This window comes from Emydura macquarii, unplaced genomic scaffold (assembly GCF_026122565.2).
Source record: "Emydura macquarii macquarii isolate MOO-44397 ecotype Brisbane River unplaced genomic scaffold, CSIRO-AGI_Emac_v2 contig_587, whole genome shotgun sequence".
NCBI classification, from domain to species: domain Eukaryota; kingdom Metazoa; phylum Chordata; order Testudines; family Chelidae; genus Emydura; species Emydura macquarii.
In genome coordinates, this window is record NW_027130724.1 from 6787604 (window position 1) to 6801585 (window position 13982).

A 13982-nucleotide genomic window follows, 5' to 3' on the forward strand; every position below is an offset into this window, starting at 1 on the left:
CAAATTTAGGCTTTTACGTAAGAGATTGAAATCCAGGATCTCCAGGATAGCATTCTCTGAAATGCTTCCAATTCCATATGCAGAGCCAGTTAGACAGGCAGAGCTGCAAAGTCTCAATGCACGGATGAGACGCTGGTATTGGGAGGAAGGATTTAGGTGTATCAGGAACCAGGGAACCTATTGGGAAAAGAGGAGTCTATACAGGCTCCACCAAAACCAAAACGGAAATTGCAGGCATGTAAAATTAAAAAGGTTGTAGAGGAATTTTTAAACTAAGGGGTGAGGGAAAGCTGACAGGTGCGAAGGAGCACAAGGTTCGGACAAATACATCTCTTAAGGGAGGATTTATTAAAGGGGATGCTCTATATCCTAGTAAAGAGGAGGGGATAGAAGTTGATAAAGTTCAGGTAGGAACTGAAGAGAATCAGTCAAACCAAAAGAGTTCCATTCAGGTACATCACATGAAGGCAGACAACTAAATATTGACCAATTTTATAAGTGCTTCTATACAAATGCAAGAAGTTGAGTTTCTGGCATTAAATGAGGATATTGATAAAATAGGATCACAGAAACTTGGACACAGTAATAAGAGAGTACCAAATATATAGGAATTATAGAGTAGGTTGCATAGGTGGGGGAGTGGCACTAGATGTGAAAGAAAGCATAGAGTTGAATATAGTAAAAATCCTAAATGAATCAAACAGTACCACAGAATCTCTATGGAGACAAATTCCATGCTGGAATAAAAGAGAATAGCAGTATGAATATATTACCAACCAGCTGACCAGGATGGTGGTGATGACTGTGAAATGCTCAGGGAGATAAGAGGGGCTACAAAAACACAATAATAATGGGGAATTTCAACTATCCTGATATTGACTGGGAAATGTCACTTGAGGGTGGGATCCAGAGAGAAAATTTCTAGACACCATTAATAACTGCTTCTTGAAGTAGTTAGTCCAGGAACCTAAAAGGCAAGGCAATTCTTAATTTAGTCCTAAGTGGCACACAGGATCTGGTCTAAGAGGTGAATATAGCTGACTCGCTTGGTAATAGCAACCATAACGTAATTACATTTAACATCTTTGTAAGGGGGAAAATACCAAAGAAACCCACCGCAGTGACATTTAACTTCAAAAAGGGGAACTACGCAGAAATGAGAAGGCAAATTGAACAGAAATTAAAAGGAACATTCACAAGAATGAAATGGTTGCAAACCACGTGGATTTTTTTTTTAAAACCCACCATAATACAGGCTCAAACTATATGTAGACTCCAAATAAAAAGAAAAGAAAAGTAAGAGGACCAAAAAAAATGCCACAATGGCTAAACAAAGTAAAAAGGGCAGTTAGAGACATCTTTTAAAAATTGGAAATCAAATCTTACCAAGGAAAATAGAAAGGAGTATAAACTCTAGCAAGTCAAGTGTAAGAGTATAATCAGGCAGGCCAAAAAAGAATTTGAAGAGCAATTAGCAAAAGACACAAAAATCAACAATTTTTTTTAAGTACATCAGAAACAGGAAGCCTGCCAAACAATCAGTGGGGCCGGCCATCGGATGACAGAGGTGCTAAAGGAGCACTCAGTGAAAACAAAGTCATTGTGCAGAGAAGGTAAATGAATTCTTTGCACCTGTCTTCACTGCAGAAGATGTGAGGGAGATTCCCACACCTGATCCATTCTTTTTAGGTGACAAATCTGAGGAATGGTCCCAGATTGAGGTGTCAGTAGAGGACGACCACCAGGACCGGACGATATTCACCCAAGAGTTCTGGAGAAATTCAAATATGAAATTGCAGAACTACTAACTGTGGTATATAACCCATAGGTTAAATCAGCCTCTGTACCAAATGATTGGCTGATATCTAATGTAATGCAAGTTTTTAAAAAGGGCTCCTCCAGAGGTGATCCTGGCAATTACAGGCCAGTAAGTCTAACGTCAGTACCAAGCAAATTTGTTGAAACTACAGTAAAGACCAGAATTATCAGACACATGGATGAACATAGTATGTTGGGGAAGAGTCAACATGCCTTTTGTAAAGGGAAATCCACTGTTCACCAATCTATTAGAATTCTTTGAGGTTGTCAACAAACATGTGGAAAATGATGATCCAGTGGATATAGTGTACTTGGACTTTAAAAAAGCCTTTGACAAGGTCCCTCAAAAAAGGCTCTTAAGCAAAGTGGGTAGTCATGGGATAAGAAGGAAGATCCTCTTATGGATAACCGGTTAAACAGGGTAGGAATAAATGGTCAATTTTCACAGTGGAGAGAGAGAAACAGCAGGGTCCCCCAAGGACCTGTACTGGGACTAGTGCTTTTCAACATATTCATAAATGATCTGGAAAAAAAGGGAAACAGTGAGATGGCAAAATTTGCAGATGATATAAAATTACTCAAGATAGTTAAGTCCAGAGCTGACTGCAAAGAGTTACAAGAAGATCTCAAAAAACACTGGGTGACTGGGCAACAAAATGGCAGATGAAATTCAATGCTGATAAATGCAAAGTAATGTATACTGGAAAACATAATCCCAACTATACATACAAAATTGATGGGATCTAAATGAGCTGTTACCACTCAAGAAAGAGATCTTGGAGTCACTGTGGATAGTTCTCTGAAAACATCTGCTCAATGTGCAATGGCAGTTACAAAAAAAAAAAAAAAAAAAAAAGCCAGCACTGTTAGGAACCATTAGGAAAGAAAAATATAATAATACAGAAAATATCACAATGCTACTTTATAAATACATGGTACAGCCACACCTTCAATACTGTGAGCAGTTCTGGTCGCCCTATCTCAAAAATATATATATTAGAGTAGGAAAAAGTATATAGAATGGCAACAAAAATGATTAAGGGTATGAAACAGCTTATATGTGAGGAGAGATTAAAACAACTGGGACTGTTCATTTTAGAAAAGAGAAAACTAAAGGGGGGATATGATAGAGTTCTATAAAATCATGAATGGTGTAGAGCAAGTGAATAAGGAAGTGTTATTTACCCCTTCACACAACCCAAGAACCAGGGGCCACGCAATGAAATTAATAGGTAGCAGGTTTAAATCAAACATAAGGAAGTCCTTCTTCACACAACGCATGGTCAACCTGTGGAACTCATTGCCAGGGGGTGTTGTGAAGGTCAAAAGTATAAGTGACTTCAATAAAGAATTAGATAAGTTCATGGACGATAGGTCCATCAATTGCTATTAGCAAGGGTCAAGGATGCAACCCCATGCTCTGGCTGTCCCTAAACCTCTGATTGCCAGGAGTTGGGATTGGATGACAGGGGATGGATCACTCAATAATTGCCCTGTTCTGTTCATTTCCTCTGAAGCATCTGGAACTGGCCACTGTCGGAAGACAGGATACTGGGCTAGATGGACCATTGGTCTGACCCAGTATGGCCATCCTTATGAGACATTTAGAGTCTGACTCTGCAACATTGAGGTCAGTGGGCACAGGATCAAGCTCTGAGTCACTTGGTGAGGTTTTGTCCTGCATTACACTTCCATTGAGAAACACCAGGGATAACACTGAGCCATGATTTTAAAAGATTTTAATCCTGATTTAATGTCCTGGGCGGGGAGTCATGACCGATGCTCCCTGGCATTACCTCAGTGCTTCCTATGCACTTCAATCACATCCCAGATGCAGCAACCTCACTGTAGTGATCTCTAATGATCACAATTATCCCATTTTTATGTGGCTGCTGATTGCTAATGTCCCGTGGGCTTAAGTTAAGCTTGTGGCTCATCACTAGGGCAGCAGGTGGTGTATAGGCAATGCCACTGCAAAAGCAGCTGATACGGGGGCTTAAGGCCAGGCAAATCATCCCCCACTGCCAATTAGCCTCCAGCTCACATGAGCTGAATGGTTAACCAAGAAGCTTGTCATCAGTTCCCCCTCCCTCCCACCCCATCACAGCCAGTTCCTCAGAAGTGGATTGCTTAATTGCATGTTTGACAAAACTGGGCAAAAAAACAACGCTTCTGAAGATCTGGGGCTTTGTCTGTCTCCGAGTCTTGGAAGAACCCTGATAAAATCTGCTCCCAAACCACAAGCCTGTATACCTTTATTTGCAATATTAGCTAGGGTCATACTTTAAGAACATATGTCAGGCAAGCAAGTGACCTCCCTGTTGCCAACCAGACAGCCTGACAGTTTCACAACCCAGAGATAAGTTGTCTCCAAAACACAAGGGGTAGGCTGACCGAAGAGGCCACTCTCCTTTCCTCCCACCCACCCTTCTCTAAGCACAGCCTGTACCCAGTTACCTACTTCCATCCCCATCATAACCACAGAAGAGAACCAATGGGATATTCTGAAGTGAGAAGCGCTAGACCCATCGGTTCCTTGCTGGTACCTCTAACTCATAACAAAGCCCTCTGCCCTGGCAGTTACACCCTCCACCCCAGACAGGTGGCTTGACAGGGAACAGGGGAGAGAGCTCCTTTCTTACCCACACCTGTGTGCACTAGCAGAGAAAACGGAGCAGCAACTAGTCACAGACCCCCATGTACTAAATGCCGTAGACCAAACGCCTCCATGGAGTCACACCAGCAATGCATTAGGCCCCAGGTGTATTCAGCTCTTCCCCTTCCTGCCAGTGCCTGCACCTTAACCAAAGAAGAGGCCAAGAGACGAGACCTCAGCAGAGTTGCCCATGACTGGTTTTTCCCTTAGTGTCCCTGTCCCTACCATGTACCATGAGAGAATAAACACGTACCAGGAGGGAGAGTTTTTGTCAGCAATGCGACCTGATACACTCCAGTTCCATGGGAAAAACTTCCGTTCCTTTGGAAAATGCCAGCACCTACAGACTAAAATTGCCGTTCTGTTATTTAGTGCTAAATTGGCCCCCACCCTTCTCCCCATACAGGTGAGGAGACAATCAGAGTCAACTCACGCCATCAGTTTACTCTCCACCCTAAAAATGACCTAGTGACTCAGGTGCGAAGCCCCTTATAAATGGCCTGGAATAAAGGCTGTGAGAACAGAGATGGTACTGATGCTGTAATCTAACCCAATTCCGATATGGTCATGTGCAATCCAATGAACTGCCTAGTCTGTAATCCCTCCTCTCACTCTGAATGCTGGCTCTTTACAGACGGGGCTCAGGGTGCTTTTCACCTTGCTGTATTCCCCCCACACAAAACAATGTAATGAGAAACCAGATGGGCAAACAAGAAAGCAAAAAACATATTAACTCCCTGGTGCTGCACTTTCCCCCTGGTTAAAGCAGCTGTAACTCTTCGCAGTGCCATAGACCTTTATTTATCCATTTGCTATATGTATTCTGTGGAATACAAGGGAAAACCTAGCAGGCTTGACTGCATGGCAAGTTCTGTATGGGTCTTCTGACCTCTGCGACATCGTCACTTGCAGAGTGTGTCTGGTGATCTTTTCAATCTGCTCTCTTTTCCTCTCCAGTTTCATCCCACCCCCTCTTAATGGGGAGATGTGTTTCATGGGTCAATTCCACAAATGTACAAAGCCTGTCTGTTTCTGGTTACTTAAACCCCTATGTAAGAGGAAGCCTCCTAAATTTCAGTCGAGATACGCTGCCCATTGTTGTCGGAGAGATCTAGGTTCAGTTCCTGGCTCTGCCAGAGCCTTGTTGTGTGACCTTGGGCAAGTCTCTTAATCTGTCCTTGCCTTAGTTCCCCATCTGTAAAACAGGAGATGATACTTCCTTTCTCCCATCCTTTTTCTGTGTTGTCCATTTCGACTGTGCATTCTTCAGGTTGCTTCGAAGAGATTCGACAGTCTCTTCCTGTGTGTACAGGATCTAGCACAATGTGGCCTCTAGGCATTAGTGTCATACAAATAAATAAGGGCTGAAAATGGCCGGCAATATTCAACCTGCTCAGGAAGTTTTTCTGGCTAAGATGTAAGGTGCAGAGTACTGTGCTGAGGGTTTGAAATGAGGAGTTCACCTATGAGATTTAGGCCCTATTTTCTCCAGGGGGAAAAAAAACAACCAACCTTTTTGCACACTAGTGAAATCAGGTTGGCTCAACCGTGTGTATAATGCTTTCTTCTTGCCTGCATGGACACAAAGCCGAACAGTCCTTACCAGGGTTAAAAAATTATTCTAGAACATAATTATAAAATGATTTTCTCTACACAACAGACAAGAAAAAATCCACCGGGTTTAGAAACCTTGTTGGGCTGCAGGCATATTTTATATGAGTTTAAACGTGGTTATTTTTTGTAGTGTAGTGTCCCTAGAGTGGCTAGTTTTGCTGTAACATTTGCCTTTGGCTCCTTGCTCTCTCCTGAGTTTATTGCAATTTCTCTGCTGGTTCAGCGACACCTGCTCCCGCCCGATGTTTCCACACTGTTCAGCAAAGGAGCTGTTCCTCTGCTTGTGCACATCAGTGTGCAGGGCAGATAAAATTGCTGGGGGGGAAGGGGGGGGAAAGAGACTGAATTTACCTCTCCCCTCCGCAGAAAATCATCCCTCTAGATCAGAGTCTGTCAGAGAAGCAGGGTGGGAAAAGCCCCTGTACAGAACTCACACAAAAACTGACTCTTCCAGGCCCACTGCAGCCTCGGAGAGGAGGATGCAAGTTATACTTCTCAGTCACCCAGGCTGACTGGTCCCTCACTTGTCAAGTAAATCAAACTTAGGGATCCCTTGAATGATAACAGGCTTCTACCATTTGCTTCCCCAGCCCCGTCAATGAACAAGCAAGGAGCTGAAACAGGCAACAGCATGAATCCTATTCACCTGTAGCACGCATTTGCCTGGCACTCGTGTGTGTCTATTTCAACCCGCCCCCATTTCACCCTCCCACTCCCCATTTCAGAGTGGCTATCTAAAAAGTCTTGCACCAGTATAAGCTACGCTCATACAAAGTCCAAGCATAGGTGAATTGCACTAGAGTAACATGGGGCTGAAACTTGGGCACGTTATATTATCTCTTCAGAGAAGAAGGCTGTTGGTTTGATTTGGGGCCTTGAAGCTCATCAATACAGGGTTTTCTTCTCTACTATAGCTACACCGGTACAGCTATACTGGGGCGGGGGGAAATCAGACAAGCCCTAAGCTACACTCAGAAGTCCTGCAATAGCAGTCTCACCTATGCAGTGGTATACATAAGTGGCAGTGCGTGAGATTATACAGGATCTGCACTCAGATGAGTGGTGAGTTGAAGCATGTGGCACAGTCTCCCTTCCTGGGGCTGTTACAGGTTTTTTTAAACTACATACAGCACAGTCAGCTGGGTATTCAACTGCTGAGGAATCAGAGGCCAAGATGTTGTGGCCAGATGAAGGCACTGTACCAGAGCTAAGCTGAGAATGCAGGAGTTCCTTGTGTCCAGGCCTGTGCTTCAGCAACTAGACCCCTGCCATGCCTCTCTCCTGGGTGAGCTCTCCTAGTCAGGCAAGGTAGCAAACTTCCTGGCTGATCCAGCTCCTCCTTTGACCTGGCCCACTTTACAGTTTAATTCTAACAGAAGGAGCAAACTAGAGAGACAGCCCAATTGGCAAGGTTTGGAGTCAAGAGACAGTAGGCCCAATTCTTCCCCTGGGGAAATCACTTTTCTATTACAGAATGGGTTTGTAAAGCTGCAATTCCCATTCGATAGCATTTCACATCCACTTCGCACTGCTGTAAGTAATTACATAAGTAGCAGGGCAAGGGAGAATTAAGCCTAGGTTAAGAAGACATGATGAGTGACTCCTTAGTGCTTCCGATCATGTATTCAGCTGTATTAAGCAGGAGGTTGCATGCCAGTTACAGTGTCTGCCTGATTCTCGATTGGACTCTCTCAGGTATCTATGTGCCCCTCATACTGTTGGGGTGCCTCACAATCTTTAATGACTTTATCCTCACCGCATCGCTATGAGATAGGGGACATGAAATAGGGGTTACACATGGAGAACCAAAGTACAGCCAGATTGAGTGACCTGTCCAAAGTCTCACAGGGAGCCTGTGGCAGAGCCAGTGTCCCAAGTCCCAGGCTGATGCCCAAACCACTGGGAAACGCTTCCTCTCTAAAGGCCCCTTGATACCACTCTGGCAGTATAAACAAGAATCCAGACCCTAAGGCCCTGATTTTCAGAAGTGCTGGGTACCTGCAACTCCATCTGAAGTCAGTGGGAGAATGCAGATGCTCAGCAGGCCTTGACTTAATGCACACCCAGGACAGAGGTGATGTCACCACTCCAGAGACCAGGGAGTGTCTGGAAATTATAAGAGGGTGGGGGAAGGTGTTTCAGCTTAATATTTAGAAGGTCACAGGTGTGGGGTACCTGCATCCCATGTTACTGTGACTGCTTTGCCATTCCAACAGTCAGGAGAGAGAAGCTTTCCCTGTGTAGGAAGGGGGAGGAATGCAGAGCTCGGGGACATGTCATATAGCAGAGTGGTATTATAAAGGAGGCCAGTGCCATGGATTACTCCAGAGGTGAGTTGCTTCAGGGTAACATCAGTAGTTTTCGGAAAAGTACTCTTTGTACAACCTGCCAGTGTGGCTCCTGAGTGCATGCTTAGCAAGACCCAGGGTATGTCTACACTGCCGGCGGCACTGCCGGCAGCGCAGAATCGATTCTGCGGGATCGACTGAGTGGCAGCGGAGACCTGCTCAATCAATCCGGAAGTCGACGGCGTTAATCCACCCCTGCAAAAAAAGAGTAACGCTGCATTGCCGGGAGGGCATTTCCAGTCAGCGCAGTGTAGTGGGGATGCTGTGGTAAGTAGAAGTGAGGAAGTTGATGGGGGATACGCAAGCTACACTGCGTACCTTGCGCATCTTCTGTTGACTGCCGCTAAAATTTGCCAGCAGTGTAGATCAAGCCAGGCCAGTGTTGCCAGTTCTCATGATATTTGGTGTTTCATTAAAGCTCCAGGTCCTGGAATCATGTGATTGTATGAAACTGTCAGTTTTCATTTAAAAAAAAAAAAAAAGAAAGAAAAAAAGTTTCTCACGCTCATGGTTGAGATGAAAAACTAAAAATATAAAACCTGACAGCTCAAACACCAAAAGGCAGATAACATGAATTCCCAAGTTTACTAGTTTTAAAAATCTCATTTTTTTGGCACGTGACTCATGATTTTTATATGCCTGAGACTGTCAGGACTATGTTTGCTCTTAATGTTTTGGTGTCTTAAATGGAAAATGTGCTCCCCCCACCCTTCCATGGGTCTCCAAATTCCACACTGAATGTGGGGCACCCTCCATATCCCTCACCCTCCTTACCTGGAGGGCTTCCTTCTGTCCCATACTTGGGGGATGAGGTGGGTCTCTCTCTGTACAGTAGGGTTAGTTTCCCCAGCAAAGACTATTGTAGCTATAGGAGGTGGAGGGGGGGAAATCAAACTATAAAAGGTGAAAGGAGAACTCAGTATTATTTGCTGGGGAGTGTATTGCACAAACTTTGGTATGAAGCCCAGAAATATTTGATTTATTGCATTAAAAAGGGAAATGCAATCTTGCTTAACTCTTCTAAAGACAGCTGGCAGGTTCTGGGGAAAGGATTTCAAAGTCAGTGTTAGTAGCTTCACTTAACTTTTTCTGATTTATTCCAGGTTTTGGAAGCAAATGCAGCAAAGAAAGCGGAACAATAAAGAGAGAAGAGTTAATGGCAAGTTAAGCCATTAAATCAGAAATTGTGGTGATTGGAGTTTACTGGCAAGTGATATTCCCACAACACATTGAACTGGCTTTAGGTCTTGGCAAAGCCTGGTTAACCCTTTCAGTCCCATTTTATATCAGTGATCAGTCTGTGTATTTCCACCCTCTCCCATTGAAGCCAGTAAACCACCCCCCCACATCCCACCTGACCCTTCTCTAGATCCAGAAGCTTTTATATTCAAAGACAAACCAAAGTAGGTTTTGAGAATGCGGTCCCAGGACATCCACTGGAAATGGACAGGAGACGGTGGGCCGCCTGCGGTGCTCCTACGTGATCCTAGAAAAGCACCGATTCTCTGTCCCTCTAAAGTTAAGACCTTATCATCTGTGTCTGCTTCATTTTAAAAACCATAGCAATTCCTTTTTTACAATGCTCTGTTATGCAGCTGGGGCCTGATCCAAAAGCCCTTGTCATCAATGGAAATACTCCCACAGACTTCACTGGGCTTTGGATGAAGACTGTGTAGTAGTAGTTTTGATCAAGCTAGACACAGCTTATAGTAAAGGCTCATCTGTAGAGAAAGCGCACGCGCACACACATTTTGGCTTTGAGAGTTTTCTGAGAAGGGGAAAAAAACCCAACAACATTTTAGCAGGAAAAGTCTATTTGTTTCTCTCTTCATGAATGTTCGCAGAAGTGAAGGCAGCTCCTTTGAAAGGTTAAGTGAACAAGTGCCTATCAACAAATCTGAGTAGGTTTTACAACTGTAACCCATTCTCCCCACCAAACTTGCTAATTTTGGTCCAGAGGAGCCCAAACCAGAAATGTCATCTGGCTTTGCCATCCAGGACTATAGGGTTTCATTGTTTCCCTGTCACTCTCACAAAACCTAGGACTCAGACGCCTCAATTCTCCTACCTTGATACAAATAAACCAAGGGGAAAAATAAAACCCCCAAAACTATTATGGCAAAAAAACAAAACCTATTTCTGCAAACCTTAGGCTCCACAGCCTGTTAGGAAGAAAACGATATACTTCGTATAGAGAAGTTCCAACCTAAGGGTTTAAAACAGCAGTTCTCCCAAAATGTCTATTTATAACCACCCACTTGATGGCTCCATGTTGCCTGAGCAAGAGCTAGTGTCTCAGAAACCCTTTTAATGTACCACTGGTTGAAGGCAAGGCAGCTACATCTGCTGGTACAGTTATGTTAAATCTAAGTTTCCTCATGTGCCCCAATTCCCTACTGCTGAACAGAGTGCTAAAACCTATCCAAGTTGCTCTCTTAAAACAATTACTGTAGGGAAAAGCAATTGGGAAGGAAGGGGAAAAAAATGACTCCACCACACAAAGTAGAAGGCTCCATGCCAACCATTAACTCTCACTCCATTTTGGCACCGTTTTCTTGTTTTTCCTCTCTGAATTTTCATTCCTCTGAGACTGAACAGGCTGCAGTGTTTCTCAGAGTAGTGTTTAATAATCTCTTTAGTCTCTGAAGCTAAAGAACTGTCTGTCCCTTCCACACAATGCATAATCTTGATATCCCCCCTGCCAAACGACTTGAGAAAAGCATGCAAGACTTAGTTATAAGTGGTCTATTTAAAGTCCTGTCCAAAAGCCCATACATGACCTTGCATGACCCCATATACTAGAAATGGGATCCAAACACCCACAATTTGAGTGCAGATCGGAATGTTGTGACTTGAGCACATCCAACATAAACACACACACTTCAGGGGACCTTAGCATTTGCCTATGAAATGAACATTCCTGTTTAGTTCCATGTATCATTCTCCATGCATAACCGCCCATGATCACCTGCTAGTCAACTGTCAGACTGGCAGCGGTGTTGGTATACGAGAGCAATGCCTCCCATTTACTTTTAAGCTTTAATAAACCTATGCAAACATGCACGAGCAGCAGAAAATCCATGAACAGAAAGTCCGCTGCTCTCCAACTCCAAGCTGGGAATCCCGGCATGATGCCAGTATCTCCATTCATACAAGGACTCAGGAGTCCCGAGCTAAGCATGAGTTTCCTGCCTTTCCCCAATGACAACTCCCCTCACCTTAAGTGTCCCACGAGGTGCACTGCCCAGACACACACCAGCTTTCTAAGTGTGAACCACCCCCTTGCAGAGAGACAGCTCTCAGCTCAATCCTCTGTAGCTGTGCACATACAGCCAGTCCCCAGATGCGTCCCAGCAGTGCCATGCTGTTACAGACTAGCCAGCAATGTGTGTCACTGCTCCCTTTATAACCTATTAGGCTTTCCCTGGGAGAAGTGCAGTTCTCTAGCTTAAAGTAAAGCGGCTCAGTCTGGGCCGTCATTTGAGGTCCCTCTAGCGACGCTAAAGGGGAACTGCAGCCCGGGGGGACTTTTGCTTTTCTGTTTCCAAAACCCAGCTCCACACATGCAAGCAAGGAAGACGAGAGGGGGAGAAAAGCAGTTCATAAATACCGTCGCCCTGCTCCGCCGGGCACTTTTGCAAATATCCCATTGCACCCACTGGCAAGGACTTCACCCTCATTCACTTACACAGAAGATGGGGGGGAGGCCGGGATGCAGCAACAAGAAACACATTGCAAGCCAAATGCGGCTCCGACTTGTAATCGCTTTGCTTGCATGACTTCAAAGCTTCAAAAAAAAAAAAAAAAAAAAACCCTCCTGCATTTCTGCTAAAAGCCAAGCCCGGCCCCCGGCCCTGCAGGAGACGGAGCTCTCGCATTGAGCCGAGCAGCTTTTTAAGGTTATTTTCAAGCCGCGTCCTTCTGTGAACTGGGAACACGCGCGCGCTAAGCAAAAGGAAGAGTGGAGTCTGGATCTGCTGGGCTGAGTGACCATCAGCAGACTGCTGCCTTGCAAAAGTCTGATGCTGCTGATCTGAGCTCCTCCAGCCCGCTGGCTGCCCACTTTGCCCTGGCCCTGCCTGCTAGGGTCCTAGAGACAAGTCCCACATGGGTTCTTTAATTTTGTCCTTACCTTTGAATTGCCACTGCTACTTTCAACTTCTTGTGTGCAGACCTGAAGTAAGGCTGGGTGACTGTAGCATTCATCCATGTATCTCTCTGCTCTTGACATGCTTCTGTTCTGCTTGGCTTTTTGTTTCTTTGCTGTTCAGTTTAATTTGGGGGGAGCTTTTTGGTGTGTCAAGTCCCTGTTTTACGAGGATGGTTCCCCCCTCCCTTCCCCCTTTGCTGCCTCTTGGCTTGATCTTGCTTTTCCAAGAGTCTGAGCTGGTAGGGCTTGGTTCTCCCAGCTGCAGCTATATTCTCAATTAGCTGCTCCACAACTGAGGAGACAGGCTGAGAGCTCTCACTGCCCCTTCTTTTATACACCATCCAATGGGCATGCTCCAACTTCTACTGTAACAACCATCAAGGCAACTCAGCCAATAACCTTGCAGAAGTTATCTAACCCCTCTTTCCCCCTCCCTCTCTCTCTCTCTCTCTCTCTCTCTCTCATGTAACCCTCCCGAGTCTCACATTAGGAAAAAGTTTCAATAACATAGTTTCATAGAATGTTCCTCTCAGGGGGTTGAATGTAGCTACTGCTCCATGCAGAGAAAATATCTGTCCTTTGGGTGAAGGCAAAAGGAGGGTGTCTGCTTTCATTGCATCCTGCTTTTCACATGCAGGTAAAGAGAGTAATAAGAATGTGAACAGATGAATGAATTTTTCATTTTTCAAAAAAGGGCAGCTCATTCTAGGGCTGGCAAATGCCCTACTAAGGCTACCGAATTCCCTACGAAAGCTATCAACCGTTTAGGAACGGTTGCCTTTGAGCTCATCGGTGTTTATTTAATTCCACCAGTATTCCTCTGGGGGAAAAAATCCAATATCAGATCAGTTGTGATTTATTAGCCAATGGGTACCAGGTAGTGAATCCATGTAGTTCTTTTTCGTGAGGAGAACCACCAGTTTTCCACACTGAAAATGTTTCATCCAAGTCAGAGAGTATTTTTGAATACCTGAATCTTGAATCTGATCTTTCCTTCTTTTACACAACATCCTTGGAGCTCCTTAATTTGGTCAAAATTCCTCTCTTGCCAAGAAATCAAATCTAGATGGTTATTCTAATATTTTATTTTCAACAGCTGCGTTTTCACCATTGCTCCTGCGGGTTGCCTTCAGAATAACTCCTGGTGTAAAAGACATGTTTCAGTGATTAGTAAAGGTGATTTTCAGTCAGTGAAGCAGTTGGTATGGGAGGCAGGCCTTAGTTTACAGTCACCTACAGACTGAAGTGACTCAGCACATGCAGGATTTCAGGAGCAAAGGGGTAGGCATGGGAGGGGTTTGTTCACTATGATTGGTAAGCTGTTAATCATTCATAACTTCATTAACATCCTTGCTATCCTAAGATAAATATGGAGGCTCTGCCTATCTAGGGCATA

General features: G+C 44.5%; 1 protein-coding gene across 1 annotated transcript in view; it reads right to left on the bottom strand.

The window, feature by feature from the left end:
• IGF2 (insulin like growth factor 2) overlaps window positions 1-12898 on the bottom strand; it is a 29690-nt gene extending 16792 nt beyond the window's left edge. Inside the window, exon 1 of the mRNA XM_067540600.1 lies at window positions 12569-12898. Within this exon, the coding sequence (XP_067396701.1) occupies window positions 12569-12667 (99 nt within the window). The 5' untranslated portion in view covers window positions 12668-12898. The remainder of the gene's footprint in view (window positions 1-12568) is intronic.
• Between the last annotated feature and the right edge of the window lie 1084 nt (window positions 12899-13982).